Genomic DNA, 25590 nt, shown 5'->3' on the forward strand with positions numbered 1-25590 from the left:
CTTAAGAGGCAAAACTAACCACCTAATTTTTAAAAAATAACCAACAAAGATCAAAAAAGCTAATGGTCCTTGAACTTTTTAAGCAGGGAATAAATATTGAGTTGGAGAAAACAGAATGCATTATCCTTGTATTTGATCCCAAGTGCAACTACAACTGAATGCGTACACAGTTCTGGTGTCCCACATAAAAAAAAACTTTGAAACACTGAATAACCATCAGGACCTATCATAAATTACTGCAGTTACTGGGAGAGCTGACTTGTGACTGGGACTGTAACCGAGTGACTGGAAGAGCAGCAAGAAACCTCCATTGGTCTACATACTCCAAACTCAGACAAAAGATAACCACTTAGTCTGCCCAAAAATAATGAATGTAGAGCCCAAATATGATACAAGGTATCTTCAGTCCAGCATCATGAGCTTCAGTGAAGAGTTAAAGGCTGATAAAAAACTGCCTGTTGTACTTAGTGTGTAAGTAGTAATTAACTCTGGGCTAATTGTTCCCATGGCTGTGATGACGAATCCTCCTTTATCACCAGAAGATAAATCCTCAGATCAATATCCAAAGAGAAACACAAGCCTAGATGCAACAGAAACCATGGCAAATACTATGGCTTGTGCTATACAACTGAGTAGTAAAGAATCTCTACCTTCAGCTTTAAATTACCTACAAATTAAATGCTATCTTGGACAGATAGCAACAGCATTTAGACAGCATTTAAAGCAATGCTTTTATATGCAACAGTTAAGTACTAAGCAAACTTTGTCTCTCTGGATTGCATTCCAAAAAGTAATCAAACATCTCAGGAAGATATCCACAAAACCCTCCAAGATCTAAAGCATAGTGTCAAGATACTTGTAAAAACAGTTGCATTAGTTTATTACATGGAAACAAACTGCATTTTTCAATGAACCAAGTTCACTATTTTTGTTTCATCATTCATTATAATACATATTTAACAAATATAGTTGTACATTAAATAGCCATTATCATGGCAATTTTTAGCAACTTTTTCACTTAGAAAGTTCAGTCTTTTAAATATATAATAAAGAACAAAGAGTATTAAGTGAATCTAAGGACCAAATAGACTCTTACTGAACAACTGGTTTCAAATATAAAATGACTGGGGAAAACTTTTGAATACTTATATACTCATAAAGTTATTCCAGGCACATTACTTAGTTTAACCTACTGTCACTTCTCCTACATTAACAAAATCCATATTCATAAATCGGTGGGGCTTTATAAATGAGCCAGCAAGTGCATGTGTGCTCCCTCTAACCACACTTATCATTGCCTTGCTAAGCACAGAAATCACCACTGAAAAAAGCTAGCAGCAAAATGAGCCAGTGATAACAAAACCCAGAGAAGGGCAAGTGCCTGCTTCAGTGCCAGTGCCAACTGCCACCTCTCTGCACTGCCTGAGAGCTAAGTGTGACATCTGGGTGAAAGGAAGACCACACTCTATTTAGACTGTCACTTCATTCCCTCTGGTAGGAGACTGCTGCTCAGCTCTGAAGAGCACTCACAAATCCCAAATATACTGCCTGAGTGAAAATGCCCGAGTCTCATCTGTTTCAAACAGACTTTTCCTACATTATCGTCAAGCATCTTCTGCATTAGGTTCTTATCCATGATATGAATTTATCCTCTGCACAGGCATAAGCAGCCCCAGCACCATGTGATACAAGCAGCTGAGGAACAAAGAGCTTGGGTTACCTGCCTGGGGACAAGAGAAATGTCCATGGCAGTTCTCCAACCAGAATCCACACCCCCTCAATGCAAACCAATTCCTTAACCACAAGGCCCTCCTTTTCAATTCTAGCCTGAGGTTCCAAGTTGCCTTCTTCCAAATGTTCCCTGCAAGCACTACTGAAGGGCAGAGAACGATGGATTTCTCAGCCTCTCTCTTACCTTGTTAAAATTCTTTCTCTGACGTTGCTGCTGGAAATGCCTTCTCCATTCTCCCAACAGAGATGGTTTAGAGGCAACAGCAAAAGCTATTCAAACTAATCAACCAGCCTGTCATTAAACCAGTTAGGTTTAATCAGCCAGTAACTAAACAAAGAGAAGGTACACCTTAACTTAAATCTTCCTACAAAGAAACTAGGGATATACATTTTAAAAGGCTTATTTATTTCTTTTTCATTTCATTTGTTTTTTAAGCGAGCATTAATGATCCTTAAGGGGGAAAAGTTCCAGCAGCAAAAAGTGAAAGAAGGAGAGGAAGAAAAAAGAAAGGCTACATTTCAATGTGATTATTTTTGCTACATAGATTTTAGGATTAAGAAAACAGATTAGTGCCTTAATCCAAAATAGAATTTACTAATAACTGACTTTTTGGCATTTTAAATGCCAAGTTTATTTAAGACTAATGGCATACATCTTGATTTAAATATTGTAAAATATGCAGCTACTGAGTGTTTAGCACAGGAAACATCATTTGCTCCAGAGAACTAAAATAAGTAGGGTTTAAGTAGATTTCTTTCTTTTCACATTGCCTCCTTCTACAAAGAGAGCCTACAAATGAAGGGACAACACAGTCTCCAGTAAAATCTATTTTGCAAGTAAAATTTTTAATAAAATGTTAGCACTATAGGATAAAAACACCTTGACAATTTTAAAGTTTACACAATTGCTAACAAATTATAAGCAAGGCTCCAAAATTCAAGCAGGAGATGCAGAACAATAGAAGAAACAGAATATATTGTATCTCCAGCTCCTTAAAAGGGAGTCTGCCTGTTCACAGACTCTGCAAATAAATCCTGGAGGGTGTTACAACACTACACAAAGCCCTGGATAGACATGCACAGAATCACACTAAGATGAAAAAATACGCAGTAGAGGAACTGGTGTTAATCTAATTGCAGTAAGAACACAAAAAATTCCCATTTCAGCAAACTTCACAAACATTAAATTAATTGTGTGGCTATTTTCTCCTTCTCAGATACAGTCTACTGTTAGGCTATTTAATATGGCTAAAATGGCTTATTAGGAGTGTGGCTTATTTTTATACTAAAAAAACCCAGTTTATTTCTCTAGGACAGATTTCCCCCTCAGCAGCTATACAGGTCTACCACAGTCATATAGATTGTTCAGTAACCATATACTGTTTTTTTATACTGGAAAAATGCCCCAATTCATTGCTCAAACAACTTGACTACCATTGAAGAATACAATATTAGTATTATATATAATATATACTATACTGAAGAATATTAAGGATACCAGATGTGCTAACTACCCCAAAACTCCACAAGCAGATGTGTCAATCACAAAACCCTGTGAAAGACTAGTTAGCTGATTCAGAAAGAGGGAGAGGGAGGTTATTACTATGTTTGAAGATACCTTTGTCAATTCTTCTAGGTCGCAATCTATTTTTCCAGAATATACATATAAATTTCTAAAAATAATAGTAATAAAAATGTTCCACACAGATTTTTGTGCTACAGCACAATACACTGTTGACACATTTTGTCAGCACGTGTAAAAATCTCTCCCATAAGAGTTGCAGTCAGAGCAGCACAAGCTCTGGGAGCCAGTGAAATCAGCTCTTAGAGTGGCACTAAACTCTGATAGCTACCTCCTGCTTGGGACACTGGTAGTAAGAAAGGGTTTTTCTCTTGCGGCAGGAGTCAAACTGCAACTGCTCTGTGCAACTACACAAGAAAAGAGATTACACCACTGCACTGGAGAGCCTGATAAAGATCCTGAGTGCAAAAAATCCCCAGACTGCCCCAAAGTACACTTTTTGTTGACCTACAGGGAATGCAGCTAATCCCCAAAAGAAGTCTGCCCAAGCACAAGAAATCAGGCATGATTCATGCAGGCTGGTAACACGATACATTTCCCAACTGAGAGAGGAAACAGGAGTAGGCCAAAATAATGTCTAAAAAAACACCTGGGCTACAGAGCAACTTACACAAAGCAGTTCAGCTCCAAAAAGGGACAACACCCATCAGCCAGGGCTCCATTTATTGTTGTTACAAACCCAGATTTAAGTCCCAGCCCAAATGCAGATGACCCAGGACTTTATACACGCTTGCAGGATAAAACCCTACAAGTGCAAGCACAAAGTATTTTTAGGGAAAAAGCGGAGAGGGGGATGCAGACACCGTGAATTTCCCGTTACCTTCGCAAATGGGGGTTTTAAGATTTTTTACATTTTGCCAGTCTACTCAAAAGACAGGACAGTAACATCACAAGCAATAAGTATTTCAACAATTTCAAATTAATTTATGAAAAATAGGTCTTGCATGATATGAGATGACACTACAGAGACATATTTGTCCATCAAATCGACATAACTCCTGCTTAAAATACAAGCTCTACCCTCCCATACACATGTAACAAGCAAATCCCAATAGAAATTATCTGTAACAGTACTTCAATTGAGAACACAATTACTTGTAATTTCATAGTAAAGACAGCCAGATGCCCTACTGTCTCAGACCAGACACAAGTGTTCTTATGTCAAAGAACCTCTTTCAGATTAAGCTCCATTCCCTGTATCCATACCTGAATAAACCCACAGAAAGTTACAGACTCAAGTGGAGACACGGCAAACGCCCAGGCCCCTTGACACCTTTCTCACACAACAAACTGCCTCAAAACAATGAAACAAAAAACACCGTTTCCTTCTGTTTGTCATAAAGGTGAGGAATCGACTCACTAATTTCCAGATCAGGTTGTTCCTGATCTGCTAGAGCAGAACAAATGTATTTCTTAAGTAAAAAACAATAAACACTTGGAAATTCTCAAAATAAGAAGTAATGCAGCTATCCAGATTGACTGATTCTGAGGCCTTCAATTACTTCAGTTAATACTTATAAATGAAGCGCTATGCTTCAGTAATCATATGCAGTTCCCTCATCCACAACCAGATTATCTTGCATATGCCTGCTAAAGGAACATTTATTCAGAAGTGACACTACTTTATTATAATTCAAATTACAGTAATTGCTTCAGACTTGTAAAGGCTACTCTACACACTAAGTGTTGGATAACCTGGGAAAGCCTTTCAACTTCAATAGCACACGGCAAGAGCTAACATTAACTACATTTAAATTATTCAGGCTAATGGATAAGGAGCTTTAAAGAAGAACATTCCAAATCCACAATAAGTGAACTCTGTCAGTTTTCACTTTATTTTCCCATTTTATTTATGTTCATGCCATCTGGTTGTATTGATCATGCAGTTGAACAATCTTGTGTTTTTTCAAATGAAGTAAATGCAAAACTAATTTGTCTGCTAACAAACACGCTCCAAGTGCCAGCTACAGACTGTTACAGAATGAGCTCCAATTCACAGTAAACACATTCCATAACAAATGGAATAACAGAAGGCCAAAAGGACAACCATGCTCAAAACCATGGATCACTATTCATTTATTGAACATTATATAACAAGATCAACTTCTGTGAGCCTCAAGTTTCAACTGATCTGTTTAGAACTTGTATCAGATTCCAAATCCCAAACCACAGCGACACGTATCAACAGAATAGACTGAGTGAGCAAACTAAAAAAGTTACTTATCCTAAAAGCTGTCTCATGATAAACCACTTGCTCCAAAAGCCAGACTTATAGAAAATAAAACTGGCAATTGACAAAGCACAATAAAGCAGTATTTAAAAAGACTGCTGGAAGTAAACTATCATTAATTTCCAAGTGCTGTGGTAGAACTGTTTAAGTGACATTTGTCTTTTTTCCATCATGCTTTCAGGTAAAATTTCTTGGGCATGCACAGATTATGCACACTATTTCCAGCTATTAGCCTTATCAAATATTTAATGTTTCCAAATACAAAAAACAGGCAGCTTTAGACCCAAAGATTTATGAGCAATTACCTATCTTTTGCAATTTCAGATGACAACCCTTAAAATCACACACAGTAAAAGAAGCTACTGTCTCTATAAAAAGAGATGGAAGTGCCAGGGGAAAAAAGGGGGTAAGAAAGCTTTAAATTTTGCATCATGGATTTCAGTCCTACATTTTAGGTATCAAAATGTGTTTGTTTCTTAAACAAAAATACAGGAGGACCATATAAACCAACAAATAGATAAAAGTCTAATGTGCATCTAGAACAGAACTACAGTAACCAAATGACAGCAAAAAAGGCCTATGTCTATGTCTCTGCTGAAGCAGGCAAGCTTAATGGAAATGCAGGTCTCCAGTTCATACCAAGCTTTTTAGTTTATAGCTGATACACCTACGCATGGCCTCCAGTGTGTGGAATTAGACCAGCTCCTGAAATTCTCCAGGAAGTACAGATGCAGTAGTCATAGCACTGATTTAGCCACACACGATTCAGCACCAGAGCATCACTGGCATTTATGCAACTCTGTCACTTATAAATGCTTTAAATTTACTGTCAGAACATCAAGATCCCAGACATTCCCACATTCTTATTGCTTGTGATCACCTAATATAAGCAACAGCAGGTTTTAGTCTTTTTGTTTGTTTCCTGAAAGGTCTGTACAGAGCTTTATAACTAGTCAATACTTGTTCTCTCTATAGCATCTTCTCTTTAAAATCACCACAGTGTTGCTTTATATTGAGAAGTTGCGTTTAGGACACCCATCTTTGTCCATCCATTAAGATGACAAAGTTAAACAACAAAAAGTGAAACATCACAGGAAATCTCTTTGGCTTTCAACAGATCCCAACACAGCCCTATTAACTCCACAGTCTGGCTCCAACTCTGTAAAAATTTTACACTACAACTAGACCAAAACCAGACCCTCCTCGGGACTTCCACATATGCAAGTCAGCCTGTCCACACCCAACAAATTGCAGGACCTGGGCCTGTCACCATATCAGCATAAATTAGGGCTTGTCAAACAGGTAGGACATAGCAACAGAAGTTATTTTATTGAAAGCAAAGGTAACTGTTTCCGCTGCCCCACCTCATAGCGACAAAAACAATAGTAATAATCACAAGCATGACATCTTCCCCCTTTATTTTGGGAGGCTCTCAGTTTTTCATTCTTGAGTTATCCAAGCTAACTTCACAGGAGATGGATACTAACGTTGACAGAAAAAGGAGCTTAAAAGCGGAGCCCTGTCATGCAGGGACAGCAGTATGTGCAGCCTCAGCCCTCCCCTGCCCCCGCCCGCACCTGCGGCGGCCGCGCCGGGGGCCAGCGCTCCGACCCTGCGCCGGGCCACGTCCCCGCCCGCCGCGATGCCAAACTCGGCCGGGGAAATAAACAAGTCCAGCAAAAGGAAGGAGAGCGGGCGCAGAGGGGAGCGGAGCCCGGCCTCGGGACGCGGCGGCCGGCGAGGGTTGGGGTCGGCTCGGGCGGCAGCGCCGGTTGCCCGGGCACCATCTTGGGGGCTGCCGGGGGCGAGGACGCGGCCCCGCAGCGCCGCCGGGGGCCGGCCCGGCGCTTTACCTGCTCTGCCAGCCCTGCAGGAGGTTCGTGTATTTGCTGAGCGTCCCTTCCAGCACCGGCTCCCGCCGCCTGCCGCCGCCGCCGGGCGCCTGCGCGCCCCCCGGGCTGGCCGCCGCCGAGCCGGGGCTGCTGCTGCCGCCGCCCCCGCCTCCATCCAGCCTGCCCGCGGCCGCCGCCCGGCCCGGGAGCCCGCGGCTGGCGGAGGAGGACGAGGGGGACGAGCCCGCCGACGTGGGGCGGCTGCTGCTGCGGCTGCTGCTGTTGCTGCCGCCGCCTTCGCCCGCCGCTTTCTCCATGGAGCCCCGCGGCGGAGGCTGCCCGTCCGCTCCGGCCCCGGCTGCCGCCCGTGCCCGGCAAAGCCCTGACTCACAGGCGGCGCGGAGAGGGGCGGCGCCCGGGGGAGAAGGGGCTGGGCCGCGGCGGGCGAGTGAACCGCCGCGCCGCCTCCTCCTCGCCAGGCGTTGCGGGGAGCTGGGCGGCGGTCCGTGCCCCGAGGCTCCGCGGGGTCCCGCCCGCCGCCCCCCCGGGCGACCCGCCCGCCCGAGCCGGGGGCAGGGCGCCGCTGCGGCGGGGGCCGCGCAGGGGCGGGGGCCGCACACGCACACGCGGAGGCACAGGGCGAACGGGGAGAGGCACAGCACGCACACGGACTGCATGGTGCCCGGCACACGCACGCACACGCCGTGCGACACGGGGAGCGACCCCGAAGGACGCGGTGGCCGGCTGTGGGGCGGGCGTGCAGACCCACGCGTGTGGCGGGGGCAGAGCGCGCACCGAGACCGCCTCCGGCCCCGGCGGCCGCACCGCGCCCCCCGTGACGCGCCCGCCACATGACAGGCACTCACCCGAGCAGCGGCGGGATGTGCGCCGGGACAGCGGCGGGCAGCGGGATGCCCGAGCCACACAGCGTGCGCCTGACGCTTGCACAAGCCGTGCCCCGACACCGCCGAGGAGGGGACTGTCCGGGGTACAGTACACCAGCAGCACGGTCGTGCCCGCACTCGTGAGCTGGGTGCTGTGCCCAGCACTCAGGAACACAATATTCTTGCTCAACCCACAGCAGGCAGTGAGTATGAACATACCACATGAGTCATGTCATTCATCCAGACTTTACAAAAAAATACTACAAGTCCACACCTCCTGAAAGGAGAGGATGTAACCTCAATATCACCATAACAAGCTAAGCAGCTCCTGTACAGTCAGCCCAGACCCACGAATCACTTCTGCGGCCATCCTTGCTGCGTTAGACAAGTGCCTCAGTTATGTTACAATGTGTATCTTCCCAGCATACCAGAGATGTAACTATTCTTCTTGTCAGTTTATAATTGTAGACCTGAAATGTAGAGGAGACTCGAGAGTCCTTGCAAAGTATAAACTGAACCCTAGCTTTTGTTCTTCAACCCTGTGGAAAGTTTTAACAATCCTTTGTACTGGAGATATTTTGAGTGTAGAGTATCACATGTGCCTTCTGTTCTGCACCTCAGAAGATACTCAAACTATCCAAATCCACACACAGTCAGATATGTACATTCCCCATATAAATCAGCACAGAGAGGAGGGATCCTAACTTAGATTCTCCCAGTTTTCTCTCTGGAAAATCCTACCATATGTGTTGTGGTTGGGTAACTGAAATGTTGGGCAACCTGATCCTGAATTTTGGGTGGTTAGACTTCTCATGTTGTAGTTAAATACTAGGGCACTGCAGTCTGGAAACTTGAATTTTAATACTTCATGGGTTGGACATATAACGTTCAACTCTTGCGAAACAGACAAAGATTAAGAACTTAATTATTTTCGAAGATAATATATTTTAGAGTAACTATTTTTTCTGCATCTGTTACTTGAGATGTTCATGTAAAATTCCCAAATCATTGTTCACTATGGAAAGAAACTCTATTACCAAAACGTGAAAATCCTCATTCTTAGGCTCAACTCTACTTTTGATGACCAGAGTTTTTAGGAAACATTTAAATGAACAAGGAATGCTCCTTTGGCAAGCTCAGATCCTGCTTGGTGGAGATAAAGATAAGACCCCTTCACTTGTCTTCATAATGTTCCAATGATGGGCCAAAATTGTGGAACAATGTTTTAATAAACTGTGCCACCACATCAGCCACTTCAACACCTTTCATGTGTGTGTTCTACATTATAGGTAATGAATGTAATATTTTCTGCCTTCCACAGAATTCATTGGAACACAATTCTGCAGAAATTCGTCAGGAAAAAAAAGTGACCATACAAAAGAACAGAGAAGCCTCTCCATACATTTCTGTACAATAAAATTCAAGTAGCAAGGGTGCACTTATCAGGAAGTTTCTGAAATAAAAGGGGTAACAGGCTGTAAGTATATTATGCCCCCAGAGAGTTCTGCCAAATCATAAAACATGGTTCACTGCTGCTGGAAGGTGTGCTGGGATGTGGTAATATAAGAAGTCTTCTTGTAGGTTGGGAACCCAACTATTATGAGTTGGTTTCTGTGTTGTTCAGTATCTTATTAAATAAAAATCTCTTCATTTGTTCTTATAGTTAAAACTAGAATCAAATGTGAAAAAATAGCAGAAGGATATCACAGTAGTAACTAAATCACTGATAAAATGGCACCTGAAATTTAATCTTGCCAACAGCCAAAGTAAAGCACATGGTGAGAAAATAACTTTTACTATGCAGGCATGATGATCTATAAATTAGCTATAGCCTCTCAAGCAAGAGATCTTGGAGACATTTTAAATAGTCCTCTGAAAATTCCATCTCAGTCAGTGTTCAAGGGTAATCAAACAAACAGCTGTGATAAGCTCATTAGGAAAAACAGAAATAACAGCTTGCTGCTATATAAATCCACAGTACAGCCAGTATCTATACAACCCTGCATTTATAATATTCTTTCAAAAAGGACAGAGTAGAAAGAGAAAAGTGTAAATCCCAGCTTTTATATGAAGAGAGCTCACTGAGGAGGGTTTTCAGTTGAAAAATAAACAACCAATGTATAAAATAATATTCAGGTTAACAGAAGTTATTCTTCACCGTTTCTCATGAAACAAGAACTATGGGGGCTTGTTTAAAACAAGCACAAGAAACTACTTTCTCACATGATTTACTCATGAAACTCATTCTTATGGAGATGGGTTTGGATGCTAAATATCTAGAAAGATTAAAAAAGCAATTGTTCTTGAAAAACCTTTTAACAAGGTTGAGCAAAGGATTTTGGGTATATTTGAAGTTCAGAAAGGCTCTAAACTTCTGACTCTTCAAAGACTGTTTTTACATTATTGATTAATTAATCCCTCCCCTGTTCTTGGGCTTTCTCTAAACACCTACTTGTGGAAGGAACTAAATGCTGGACTAGAAAGACCTTTGGCTTAACCTATTGTATAGCTTTTCATGTACTAAGGATTCCTCCTTCTTGGTCAACCAGTATGGTTGAGTCAAACATTGACACGGTTTGCGACTTTTATTTGGCATTGAAGCAAAAGAATGTGTCATTCTTCTCATCCCCTTTCCTTTCCTAATTTGTACATACTGCAGCCTAGCAGAGCTGGACAACCTTTTATAGCAATCTTGATATGAGTGAGCTCCTAACCTCATTTGCTTTAAGTTATTAATGGTCTTAAAAATTACTGAACCTGTATTTATTTTACTAGCTAATGGTTTGTCCCAGTAGATCTAGAGTTCAGAGTAATACACACTGACTTATTCTGATGCAATACCACATGATGTATGCTTTGTTACAAGTATTCTTAATTACCTATTTATTAATGCAACCTGCATGATGAAGGTTCACACTGTTTCCAAGGTAACACAGCTGCTATGTTACAGTCCTCCTTTAAAACATTACTTTCACTCTCTGACCAAACCAAAATTTTGCTTCTTTTATTAAGACTCCAAAAGAATCAAAATAACTCATTATTTATCCCACCTTTTAGAAGGCAAAACATCCATTAAGACAACAAATTCAGTGCTTTTTGCTCTTATCAGAAAACAGAGACCTTTCTCTGTCCTTTGCTAAACTACAGTTTTAGCTTCTAGAATGAGGTCAGCTCATAATCCATTTTCTAACTTATGTTTCCCGGACACATTGGTTTGGGTTTCTCTATCATTTTAACACTCTCCTAGTAAACCGTTTTCTTAAATTACTTTCCAGTTTATTTTTATCTCCTTCCACCACCAAATTTCCACACAACTTCCCACCATCACAATTGTATGGAGGAATTTAGCTGTATGGTCTACAGAAACAATTTCTGCCCAGCCTACATTCAAGTATTGAATATATTCCATGGAAATGCCCCAAGGCTTGCTCAGCTGTACCATCTCTTCTTTCTTGCCCTACAAAATCCTCCTGAGACACTGCTTCATTTCACATCAGCTTTGGAGATAAGTCCATCTGTCACTAAACTGTAGGCAATATTTATGGTAAAGGCATATCAATGTTCTTTCCCTGCTGTCTATAGGTGTCAGCACCAGAATGACTGGGACATTATCCCTGAAGTTCATCTCATGCCATGGTAACACCTGCACCAAGCCTACTGTCACTAAGGCTTCCCAATTGTCCACAGCAAGTGGAAGGGAGTGAATGTCGCAGATGGAACAGTGTGCACCAGCATGTCCTTCAGTCCTTAGAGTCAGTGTCATAGGTTCCTGGGTTTGAGGGTTTAAAAGAAGCAGTGACTCTAATCAGACCTTTTAAATAACACAGTACAACAATTGTAATATTCTCATTTATATAATTGCTTTGCTTAGAATTAACCACCACATCATCCAAGAGTAGCTTGGATGGTCAGGCTTCTCACCCGACGATTTTGAGAACAGAGAAACAGCCGCTAACTCTGCAGTCTGCCAACTTTAGCTTTAGCTTTGCTGAGCCAGTATCCATCTTCTCCTCCCTCCATGGTGCATGTAAGCCTGCAATGTATGCCAAACATTCTGCTTTGCCACACTTCATCCTGTTGTCAGCAGCTTCTCATCCACCAGCATAACCACCCATCTAAGCCTCACTCAGCTCAAAGCTGGTGAAGAGGGAAGCAGCCAAGAGAGACACAGGGTGTGGCAAAGAGCACCCAAACTACCTTTACTGCCAGGGACATCGAGCCTGGGAGGCAGGCTTGCCTGCAGGTTAATATCTCAACCACAAGGCATTGCATGTGGGCTGAGGCTTCTGCTGTCACAGCTAGGCTCTCACAGCTTGTTTACTCAGCTACAGTGCACTGCTCTATAATTTGCACGTTAGACCAGTTGAAACAAAACTTGATCAAAATGGCTGATCCTCTGGAATAAAAAATTTGGGATGGTTAGCTGGAGAAAATGCTAGTTTATGTTAGGCATGCTATGTATATATTTGCATTGGATGTCATTAAAAGTGCATGAGGAAGTGATGTGCATGACAACCACGACGAAAGGCATTTTCTGCATGGTTAGAATCAACCCTTTGAACTGCAAAGGGAAACAAATAGGAAGCCAGTACATAAAGATACTAAGTGAGCATAAAAAACTAAGTGAGCACAATATCACTTACACTATATATTGTGTATTTTAGCAAGTGAGAACAGCTTTATTCTGTGCCAGCTCATCTTTGAACAGTTTTTATAGGCAGTCACAAATACAGTTCTTCAACATAAATTCATTCATACACCGAGGCCAGAAGAGAACACTGCGATTATCCAGCATAACCAGCTGGATAACAGAAACCCTTTTTGGTTTGAGGTTGGATTACAGATAAATGTCAATATACCAAATCTTAAAGAGTCTGCAGCATTTTTACTGCCCGTTTTTCTAGCTCTGTGATTAAACATTTAGGGATTTGAAAAGTATACTAGCCCAGTAAAGGTCAAATTCAGATCCAAGACCAAACTGAGGGTACTCAGTGTTGCTCTCATATCTCAAACCAGTGCTAAAGCTCTCTTTTATCCCACTTTTTTTGAGAGCTGAGTGGTTCCAATGGGATCTGCCATATTTCAGTTTTATTATTCGTAAGGCATGAGGCCGTATATCAGCGTTATAAAATCCAGCTTTCTAAATGAGATATCTCTGCACCTGTAATCTTATGCCCAAGCTGCTAAACCATTTGCACACCCAAAGAGTATTGCTATAGAGCATTTATGCTGCAAAGTGTGTATTTATTGATAAAATAATGCTAGTTTATGACACTTGGGTTCTCGTCTCACACTCCACCAACAGCAATTTTTGTAGTGGTTTGATATCAGCAAGCAGCATCTTACAGATTAAAAACAAGTCTCATTCAAATTGACCTGGTCTCTAAGCCTGTCACTTATAGCAGAGTTCTATTTCACTCACATCATCTTTAAAACTACTCTTTAGATAATGTAAGAATCCAGCACACAATAGGATGACAGTTAAAAAATAAAAGGCAAGAACTATGCACTAGAAATCAAAAGCAAAACACAAACATTTAAGATTTTTTGGCACTGAGCAAAGGAGGAAAAGTTCAGTCAATAAAATTTTCAAACAACTATTTATGCAGAAACTACTTTTGATAATTTCAGTTGCCATTCTGCAAGCAGATTCATCTACAGAACCTAATTAAAACAAATACAAGTTTCTAATGCAACATAACTGCCTCCTTTTTTACTCACAAATCTGCATTAAGAACATTAATTTATTTCAATATGTGGGATTAAAATATATAGACATGGCAAATGGCAGAGTATGTTTGAGACACTTCCTGAAGCTGCAGAACCTCATAATAAACCATGCATAATGTTCACTCCATTTTTCAGGCAATATTTTGGAAGCTATGCAGACTTGTATAGATTTCCTAGTTCTTTATGAGTACTGTAAATACACAAAAAAGTAAGACCTTTAGAGCAAGTCATGACACCCATATTTTAACTGCTTTTTACTATCAAAATAAATCTCATGTAAATTCAATAAACTACTGAAATGTATTTTATCACTCAGTTCTAAATTTTAGCTCCTACCAATAAAAATCAGTCAATAAGCACATAAAAGCGACTAAAAGGCAGTAAAGCTTGGGGGTTTGTTACAGTTTGGGGGTTTATAATTTTGGGGGTCATACTTTAATTAACTGTAGAATATGTGAGGTGTGTAATTATCCCAAGCTGTGGATAACATCTTTTTTTACCAAGGTTCACCACAAAGTGATTTTAAGTTTGGCTGATAACAGACAAATAATAATAGTTTGTGAAAAACACATGAACCAAAATTTTCTTACATATTACAATAACTAAGATTAGCTTTAAAAAAACCCAAACAAAACAAAACAAAAAAGGGATGTGCTGCATATTGCCCACCTCATGCAAATGTGGTCTGCAGGTTTAAAGCTAATATAACAGATAGGCAGAATTATGTTCAACAGGATCCCACAGCACACACTGTTTTCTTCCCTAATTCTGAAGAACAGTATAAACTGAGGTTTATAAAAGCCTGACAAGATCATTTATCCAATCATCTTCTGGTTGCTGGACAGAAAAAGACAGGCATATTTTTTTCTCCCTCTTCTCTGGTGAATTTGTTTGTAATGCTTACTCTCTCATATCATACTCATATCAGCCTTGACAGAAGTATCCAGTGGAGATAACTTCAAATATGCAAAGAGCTGAATTATGATTCTGTCCCTCTGGTTTCTAAAACTCAGCTGTCAGCTTTGATCTTTGACTTTTGAGAGCCTGTTCTGAAAAATAGAATGTGCATTGATACATGGCTTGATATGAGTATTTGCCATTATTTCAAAGGTAGAAACAAATTTTTAGAATAAGCACAGTAAAAGTTCAGGCAGCAGCCATTTTTCAGTTTAACTTTTCCTGACCTTGGCCTTTTCCATAGAGGATGCCTGGAACAGGCACTCCTTAGCTGCAGTTCCACAAATCCAGACATTCTAAACTCTGAGCTCTGCCAGCTTCAATCAATCATAATTCTCCCTACAATACTGTGTTACAGCCAAAAAATAGGGCTACGCTTTCAGAAAATGAGGTAGCATTAATGCTATGAAAGTTGATAAAACAGATTCCAGATGCTAGTACCCTGAAATGACAATGAGAAGGAGAATCCAAGAGTTTTCACATGCAGACAATTTTCTTCCTACTTTATAAGCTACACAGGAGGCTGGAGAAATTAGTTTTATTTTTCTGACATCCTATTTCTATGAAATAAAGGACAAATATTTAATCTTACTATGCTATTGGGGAAAAATGGGAAACAATTCTGGGGGACCTTGAAATCCTGATCAAGAGAGGTCAATCCCTGACTGCAAGGACAGGCATTGGATCTCTAAGATATCTCAGAAATATTTTAAACTGTCGTCAGAAATGAAAATTTAAACAAACAATATAACAAAGCTTTGAATGGTCTCAATAAAAACTTTCCCTGTCCAAATATGTTCTTCAGACTTTTCAATTCAAAACCCTTAATGAAAGACAAGTAGAAAGGATCTGAGGTTTTAGTATAAATATCAAATGGAACAGGAAAGGTCTTCAAAAGATCATGCACTGCTTTTTTTTTTCTTTTTTTTAGAAAACTCCTTGAACAAAATCATCATCTAAAAGCTATAAATAAGCTCATACTCAGCATGTGCTTCATAAACTAGAATAGGATCTTATTATGGGAAAACACAGCTCATACTAATTTAATCTGTTCCCAGATTCCAGCATCTCAAAAATAAAATTTGCACTGCTTTTTGCAGAGAAGAGCTTAGAATTGTATTTCTGTCTGGGAAAAATGGGGTTTATGGGCACAAACAAAGACAAGAATCAGTCAGTTGGAAAGAGGTTTGGATATTCATGTACTTTTGCTAACAACACTGAGGTCTGCCACACCCCATCCAGAGCACCAGCAATGTCTTTGGCAGTTACAATGGCCTTATTTTTGCCAGCAAGTTCTGTCCTAACCAAGTTTAGACAACACTTGTGATAGCAACAAAGGCGGCTGGTCGGCTTTAGAAATCCCAGCGGAGGTGGAGCTGCTCCAGTGTCAGCCTGAGAGTGTCATGGGGAGTTTGCCAAAAAAGGCTCGGTTAGATGAAGTCTTCAGAGGCTACACACAAACCAAACGTGTCAAAGTCCTGGCACTTAACTAGAGTTTCAGGAGGAAAACTGATGTTGTGTGATGATGCAGTGGATCAGAAATAAGTCAGAGGCCATCACCCAAAGGCAAGTGTTTCAGAGTAATTTGAATCTTAGGAAAATATTACAAAGGGGAACATACGTAAGCAAGCCAACCCAAGACAACACACAAGAAAGAGAAGGTTTTAAGGGAAAAAGGGAGTATTCTCTGCATGAAAGTAAACTGATGAGCTGATGGCACAGGTTTTAAGATTATTTTTCTTTAGTTTAGTAGTTTTGAAGAAAAATACCACTCCTATTTTTTTTGCACAAACACAAATTTTATGCATAACGATTCTGACACATTCCTTGTACTCAAGTAAATTTTCTTCACAGAGGATAGGAGGAGTGTTTTCAGAGCTACTATGGCCTTATTAATTAATACATATAGGAAAAAAATCTACGAAATAATTTCTTTCCACTTTGTTTTTTCCTAACATGTCCCTAACATGGAACAAGCATAACTCTATGAAGTTGATTAAATGCAGTATGTGTCCTTCAGGCTTGAGTCTTGATAAAAGAAAAAAAATAAAAGTGAAGGAAAGGTAGGAAAATACTCTTGTATCAGCCTCTTTCTCAGGAAAATTCTCCACTTTAGTTCAGGTCAAAGGTTACCAGCTTCTTATTTGGCCAAGAGCAGTTTGCTTCAACCAAGACTGGGGCGATAGAAATAAACAGTGTAAATTCACAGAAAAGGGTAAATCTCCATTTGTAACATAAAACCAAGGCAGTACATTTTTCATTTACAATCTGTAACAAAACACCATTAATGTTTCTCCCTGGAAATAAAGAGAATAAAGTTCTATTTTCCTCTGCCCTTAGCTATCCAGGAATACACTCCTGGAAGGACTGACCAGGAAGCACACAGCTTCCTGATTCACTGGTTACTGAACTTCCTGTGCATTAACTTTAGTGTTAGTGGCACCCTTTGGGAAGAGCTGGGCCTCTGAAAATTTTGTGCTACATAATGTAGAAGATAAAGAAATTCAAACCCAACTAGAATCAAAGTACTTAATGTAGTTGATCTCTGCTATGCATCCTGTTTGCCAGAGTCTACCTAATGTCTCATAGCGTCAGAAATAAAATTAAAATACATCTTTTCAAGGTTTAATCACAGCTCTCACTCTCCAGAAATCCAGCAGACAATGGCAGGAAGTTCAAACACTGTTATACAGTTTACACAAAAGCAATAGGTACTGTTGAAAGTAAAAATGACGTTGAGAAGGTCACCTTTTTACAGTGGCTGGTGCTGATATACAAGGTACACTTAGGCACCTCTTGTTAATACAGATCAAAGGAGGCAGGGAAACTGCAGCACAGAAATGTAAGAAGTAAAATTGTGGTTTTATCTATGGTACAAGGTACATTAGATTATCTGTGGCTGAATGAAAATGGGAGAATCAAACTTGTTTTCTCATGAAGGAAAAGAATATTGAAATGCAGGGCACAACTGAAAAGCTTCAGAAAGGGCTTAAAAGACTGGCAGGTTTAGAATTAAATCTGGGCACATTATTTAGACTTAGCTCAAGATCTACTCAGTCCAGAGCAAGGCTTCTAGCAGATGGATGGCAATCTAACTCAGCAGACATGACTGAAAATTCAAAATGTCAGTAAAAAGGACGGCTCGGGAATGAAGCTCAGTTCCGCAGGGTACTAAGGAATATGCTTACAAAGCTCAAAATCAAAGTCAAGCAAATACCACATGAAGCCTTGCATTCTGTGATAGTCAGCACAATCTAGGAAAACATGTCATACAATGCATGGAGAAAAAGCAAAACATCTAATACATTTTGTCATTTTGCAAGTGTGTACCAGCAGAGTGCACAACACCAAAAAGGAGACAATGAGGGCCTCATTAAACCTAATTAATTCCTCACAGGAGTTCTACCAGGAGATGAATGGACTGCCAGCTAGAAAGCAAATGGGAAATGTATTGCTTTGTGCACCAGTGCCCAGCTTAAAACCAATGTATTGCCAGAACTGCAGAGATTCTAATAAAAAGCCACTAATCATAGAAGTTAAGCAATAGGACCTAGACTTCACAGTGGTTAACTCTCCCCACAGACATAATACATTAATTAGGTTATATTTCTATAAATTATAGCAGTGCCAAAGGAAAGAAAAGTCCCAACAAAAAGCCACTTTTGGATTTAAAGTAATTCATATCCTTGGTCTTACTAAGGAGGTCAAGCTCAGATGCAAAAGGGAAAGCAAAGTAATTCAGATTATTATGAAGACATCTTCCTGGGTAAGTATAAAAATCTTGACAGAGTATTGAAAAGAGCTGGAAAAGTTCAAGAACTTCAGATTTCAGGCCTCCAGAAAAGTTCCCCTTGACCTACCACAGCATGAGAAGAGACCCCAAATGTATTATTTTGGGAGCCACAGAGCAATCAGAAGAACCAAAAAAGCAAAAACATTTCAGCATCATTGAAAAAAAAAATTCCACTTAGGCATGGATTCCAAAGAATTCAGTAAATATTTAAAAGAGAAACATGTTCCATTTCCTCAAAAGGGAAGAACACTCAGGGAATGTGGCTGATGCCAAGGATTTTTCTTCACTGAATGCATTCTCAAAATTGCCTGTATACATCTGCAATAGCCCATCGTACAAAGCTTATATATTTCACTCTTCCCTGTGATTAAAGGCTAAATAATATTTTTCTTTAATCCAATATTTTAATTAAATTTCCAAGGTTTAAAGGTGCAAGAAACTGCCCAGTTAATGTGGTAATTATTGACTAGAAAGTCAACTTTTCCTTACATTATTATTTGGACAGCTCACACCCTTGAGAAGACTTCTAATTGTGTTACTGATGATAAATGTTGAATGGTCAAAGCTTGTGTGTGCTGTGCACATTTTACTGCCCTCAAGGCCAACACACTAAACAGTTTAAAACATTCAAATACTCTTGCAAACATGAAAGTTAAGCCATAAACTACTACATACACTGTTATTACAGCAGATTAATTAGTCATGCCATGGAGTTTATGGGTGCACAGACAAAAAATTGACAATGCATCATCTCTACTAGCAGCAAATATGAGGATCTGAATGTCCAAGAAAACTGATAACATTTCTTCTGAGAGATGCAGCAAGTTATATAGCAGTTAAGAAAATAAATACAAATAACAAGAGGTTTCATTATCTCCTGAGTTAATCTATTTTTCAATACAAATGTTTTCTACACCATTTTGTTATCCATTCTTATGTATTAGGTATAAACTAGAATATCAAAGCAGAGGAGACAAGTTTGCAGAGATGAGGATAACCATAGAGAGGATAATCGCTTTGTGCTAATAATTGAAAAGAATTTTCTTTTTTCAACTAATGGATACAAATTAGGCTATTAAACAGTGAGAAAGCCTGTCCCCTACATAAAATCATAGCTATATTCTTTTGAGACATTACTTCGTGGCATGCTATTGATTCACAAAGTGGATTTATGTAAATTAAAGTGGATTTATCCCTTATCTTCTACTGAAGATATCCACTGGTATTCATTGATATCTAGTGTTATCGATTTATATCAGTCTACTGATATTTACTGGGTTTATCAGTGGTGCCAAAACTCAGCCCTTCCTCACCCTATTTATTAATCAAAATGATTACATCTTATAAGCCCATCCTTTATGCCTCCACAGCCCTATCTGCAACAGATAAGCTGCATGAGCTTTGGAGATGAATACTTTGAGTTCTAGAACATTATTTTAAGTCTGAAAATCACATTTGTATACATAAACACTACAAAAAATGAAGTTTTTCTTCATAGAAAATAGATAGAAAATAGATTTCTATCTAAAATTAAAGAACAAACTGCCCAGGTGAGTGGCTGAGTGACCTTCCCTGGAGTCTCATAGCAGGCCTATAGATGTGCTCTTTAGGGACATGGTTCAGTGGTGGGCTTAGCAGTACTGAGTGAATGAAGGCCTTTTCCAGACCTCTAAGATTGCATGGATGATTGCATGATTCTATTATGATTGTATGCTTCTATTAAAATCAAAACTAGTGATGAAATTGTTAACTTCAACATAGTTCATCTTTATTTTTTCAAGCACTTGTGGGTATCTGTTCCTCCTCCTGCACCCAAGTAGCCAACTAAGGCATCACTCAGGAATTTGGAGTTCAGAGCTCTTTTGGAAATATCTCTGTTGAGCAGGGACCTAAGTTGGCTGCTAAAACCTGTGAAGCTATCAATAAACTACAGATTTTTAGATTTTAGATTTTGCTAATGAAGGATGTCCCAGTCTTTCTTGAACATAAAAGTTGGAGACTCAAATTAAATTAAGTCCAAATTAAATCCAAAGTGGGATATTAGTTCAACTCATTCATTAACTTTAAAAATCACAATAAAAGGTGACATATTCACTGGCTGTAAACTTCACTTTGTAGCACATCTTGTTCAGAAACATTTGGTCTAATGCTTCTTTTGTCTCTATCTTGTCTTTTGCTCTGTCAGTTGGCATACAAACTCTGTAATCCAATAAAGTCCCCATATGTTTGAACTTCAGCTGCATGGGACAGGTTTATTGCCAGAAAACAGCAACTCCCTCTAGTGCCAAAGGTGCTTCCTCCCTTACAGCACACTAAATTAACCTCCTGTGAAAGTCATTCATTGCTAATTAATGTTCTGATCTTATTAAAAAGTAGCATTCAAAAGTCTTTTTCCTGTTAGTGTGTTTTGTTGTATCTGCTGACATAAGTGTTAACAGGAACTAAAATTTAATAGAAATAAAAATAACTTCTGTGTTTGCAAATTAGGACACACTTGGACATTGATGATTTTTTTCTTGAAACACATGATGTTAAGCACACTGCAAAGCTTTGGTTTACAGGCTCAAGCCCTATCAGACTGGCACAAAAAGCTGGCTCTCTGCCATCTTTGAAAACTGTTTCAGAACCCCGTGGCTTTTACAACTTACGGCAAGTATATGATTTCCAAACAAACCACCACATTGAAATCAGTCACAGTTACTCTGGATGCTAAATTTGTCCTAGGTGTTGATACTCAGCAGGTTAATATGCATAGAATCTACCACAGAATAACAAAGCAGAAAGTTGCAAGCCTTATGAGAGTTTGTATCCTCTGAAGATAAGATAAATAAAACTCCTATGCCCTTGAGTTACAAACTAGCTGCTGCAGATCAGTTCCACTGGGGGCATTCCATGCTGGCTTGGTGCGCTGATAAGGGAGTTTGCACACTGCTGGTACTGTCAGACTGCACATTCTGGATACAAGGGTTACTGGAGTTGTCACACTCAATGCAGAGAAGCTTTGTGTACATTAGGATTGCACAGCTTGCTTTGTTTTCTGAGGCACAGCAATGGAACAGCACGAAACTAAGTGGTTAAGGCAAAAAACCAGCAGAGTGCTGGGAAGAAATAAGGTTACACCTCATTAAAGGTGTCCTGCAGGGAAGCTGTCCTGCCTCCATCACAGAGGGGGGACTAGCCTGCAATGCTAGATCTGCCTTCCATCCTTTGCTAAGGTGGAAAAGAATAAGAGATGGGGCTTATAGGAAAGATCTCACTAGAAACTGCCATTACAATAATCCAAAATTAGATCATGACCTGATGTCCAAAGATGTGGTTTTAGACCTTTACAGGGTCACTTACCATGACCTACTATATGGAAAAAGATGAACACAGGAAACAAGCAGCTGCCCAGCTGTCTTTGGGTCAGAAGCTGTCCCTCCTTTAGTGTATGTGGTGACCACTTACAAAGCAGACAAGCTTGGGGCAATATCCTGTACAGATCAAGAGCAGCAACATCTGTATGCTGCAGGGTGCAGAGTTCTGTACAGTGAATCAGCTAAAATAACACTAAGTCAGCATTCAGAGCATTAGGATCTCTACAGAACAAATAGAAGGGATGCAGACAGTGGGGCCATGAAATGACATGTCTATCCCAGTGCAAGAGCCAAGGGCAACTTAGCTTTCTTATTCCTGCAGAGTCCCACATAGTAGAACTACTGCAGACTCTTTGGCTTTACACAGCTGATAGTCCACAACCTGCTGTTCATCAACCATCCTGGCTTGGTAGTCAGCACAAACTTCTTTCCTGCCATGAAAAAAGCACGCATTATGAGAGGGTTAACTGAGATTTAACCAAGTAACCAGCCTGACTGCCCAGGTGGAGCCATGGGATAAGGTGATCCTCTTAAGTCTCCCAAGAATCTCTTAAGGCTATTGGAAATAGATTTCAATATCTGTTAGGTATTTTGTGGCTAACAAAACACTGGTTGGTGTAGTTACTGGAGTTTTTACATCTTATGTAAATTGTTGGCAAGCTGCTTTTTACTAAATACTATATACAACAGAAAGGATATAGATCTTGTTTATCCTACCTGACTTATTTTCAATTTAATCTTACATAATCATAGTACAAGGGAATAAGAAGGTATTTTCACTTCCAGCCTTAAATAGTTTTGTAATCAGGAATAATTTACACTTTTTACGCACCTTCCTTGCATGATTGAGTCATGTACTCATTGTTACTTCATATGCCCCTGATGCCTAATCCTGCATAATTTTACTCAAATAAACAGTCTCTGTGGTTGCTTAAACAAATAAAGTCAGTTAGAAATACAAATAAACTGCTTTTCTGTGCAGCTGATCATTGTCCTGTTGCTAGTCTCACTCCTCTCTCAGCGATGCAGGATCAGCACAGGTGCATGCACATAACAGCGAGGGCTGAGCTGAAATGCAGCTCCTGAGAGAACGGGTGGCACGTGCAAGGATGGAAATGTGCATCCTGGTCCCACCTGAGGCTGCTCACAGCTGGCTCCAGACCTAGCTGTTTACAGCCGAGCAGCCTGAGCCAACATTGCACAGCTGTGCCACACCACAGCTACCTGCCAACAGAGGCAGCCAAAGCCTGGGACATGGGGAGGACATTCCAGAGAAGGCTCATGGAACATGATGGTTTCAGATTGGTCAAGATAACTGAAACCTGTGGGTCCACTGAGGGCCCTGACAGCAGCTGAGTTTAAATGTTCTGGAAAGACTTTTCTAGTTACTCATTTCCATTTAAAAATGGAGTACCCTTTTTATACTTTTTTCTCCTTGCTACATCAAATGTTCACCAGTCCATGCACACCAAGCCTGTAATTTTGCTTAAAATGAACCAAGTTATTTTCTGATTTTAGTACTTTACACAGACTGCTTCATAGTGAATTCCTATTTTTTATTGTTGCACAGTGTTTACATGATGAAAAACACATTCCATTGTTCTCAGTTCAGTCTCTCTTGATAGACATGACAGTTCACTAATTTGCTCCAAAAAAATTACTATGGCATATAACCAAATTTGAATGCAACAAAAAAAAATCAATTTTGGAACTGCATACAATTTCACATAGTCTATGTCAATAAAAGCTATTAAGCAGCAACAAACTAACTTTCAGAGACAGTTATTGAGAGCATCAGCTAAGCCCATTATTGACTAGCAGCGACTGCTGGGCACAATTCTAAAAAAATCAGTCAATACATCTTCCGACAATAACTTTATCTGAATGTTTTCTTCAGGCTACATAAGGCTGAATAAGTGCTACATGAAGAAAAATGAGGGCATACATAAATAACTCAGCATTCCCTATGTTAATGGAAATGCCTTTACTGTCTCAATCCTTATTTTGGGAGTTCCAAACTTCCCATCTTATGTTACTAAAAACTTGGGAAGAACTGGTACTGTCTTTTCAGAAACCTGGAAGTCTAGTTGCATGCCAGTTAAAATTCATTCTAGATGTACTAACAGTCACTGGAGAATAGTAGAGAGAGAATCTAAGTGATCTGTCCTGATTCCAGATCACTGGACAGCACATCAGATTACATTATGGCTGAGAGAACCGCGCACTTAGCTGTGCTTCCCATCTTGTGAATGTCACTGACATCCACGAACTTATGACTCCCTGATTCAACTGACCAGTCAGACACTTTACATCTTGACCAGCTAGAAGCAGTTTTCACTTCAAGTCCAGATACTTTACTCTCAGATCCTTCACTGTAACAATGTGCTGGTGCCAAGTGCCCCTCCAGAGCTGCCCAGAGTCAGCATGATGATAGGGCACAGCACTGCACTCAGCAATCCAAGAAACCAGCAGTAGTTAATCTGACTACTGCTTGTTAGGAGACTGCAAGCCCACTTACAACTCTCTTACACTAAAAAGTGGAGGCAATGATGCCAGTGCATGTGCAGAAGATCTGCAGCCATCTGTGGCGCCACAGTCATAAACAAAGAAGTACAAAACTTCCACTAAAGTTAAAGCAGAGTTTTCCTATTTGCAGCATTCTATGGTTAATGATACACAAAGACAGATGAGAACAGTTATACTACATGGACATTAGCCAGTGCAGTTTACCTAAAGAACCAGATTGTAATTAATTTGTCTTTTTTCTTCCCTCAATAATCCCTTTGCAGACAACAGGGGGAAAAATGCCACATGATTAAAACCTTTTTGACTAATAAAAATGATAAACTGTGAATTATTTCAATTTACTCATCTTGAACCTCATTTATACACTGTACATGCCTGATAATAGCTCTGTGCAGCTACAGGAACACAGTTCCATGGATTGAGGCTGCACAGTAGTGGGAAGCTCATTTTAGAGTTTTGTAAGAAATCTTCTCATTGCACTATCTGGAAGGCAGAGAAACTACTGAGCAAGAGTTATCCACGAAGCAGAACCCAATAAGGAGAGCAGGACATAGCTGGAACAAGCACCAGAGTCGAGGCACTAGTTAATCTCTAGCAGATATAAGGGACACATCAGAAATGCTGATCTATGCATTGCAAATTTAAGGCTTTATTAAAGCTGACTGTTAAACAGCAGGGAACTAGACTAACATTCCTACATCATCATTCCTACGCCATTTTCCTGGCTTTCAAAGACAAAGCTTGTTATTGTGTGCTTTGCTGAGGAAAGGTTAGAAAGAAAGCATTCTCTGCATGCCATCGAGTGGTTCAGTGAGAAAGGTGAGATGGTTAGTACAGCCAATTTCAAGAGGAATGGAAGGCAGAAAAGAAAAAAAGGAATAATTTGAGGTAATCTTCAAAGAATAGGAGAAAAATCCACATCTCTAGAGCAAAACTTGCCTTTATCTTTTGTTTTGTAAGGAATAGACT

General features: G+C 40.1%; 1 protein-coding gene across 1 annotated transcript in view; it reads right to left on the reverse strand.

Annotated features, from left to right (window-relative positions):
- OSBPL10 (oxysterol binding protein like 10) overlaps positions 1 to 7692 on the reverse strand; it is a 113404-nt gene extending 105712 nt beyond the window's left edge. The window contains exon 1 of the mRNA XM_063155176.1: positions 7397 to 7692. Within this exon, the coding sequence (XP_063011246.1) occupies positions 7397 to 7692 (296 nt within the window). The remainder of the gene's footprint in view (positions 1 to 7396) is intronic.
- Between the last annotated feature and the right edge of the window lie 17898 nt (positions 7693 to 25590).

The sequence above is a fragment of the Melospiza melodia genome, chromosome 1 (assembly GCF_035770615.1).
Source record: "Melospiza melodia melodia isolate bMelMel2 chromosome 1, bMelMel2.pri, whole genome shotgun sequence".
NCBI lineage: Eukaryota > Metazoa > Chordata > Aves > Passeriformes > Passerellidae > Melospiza > Melospiza melodia.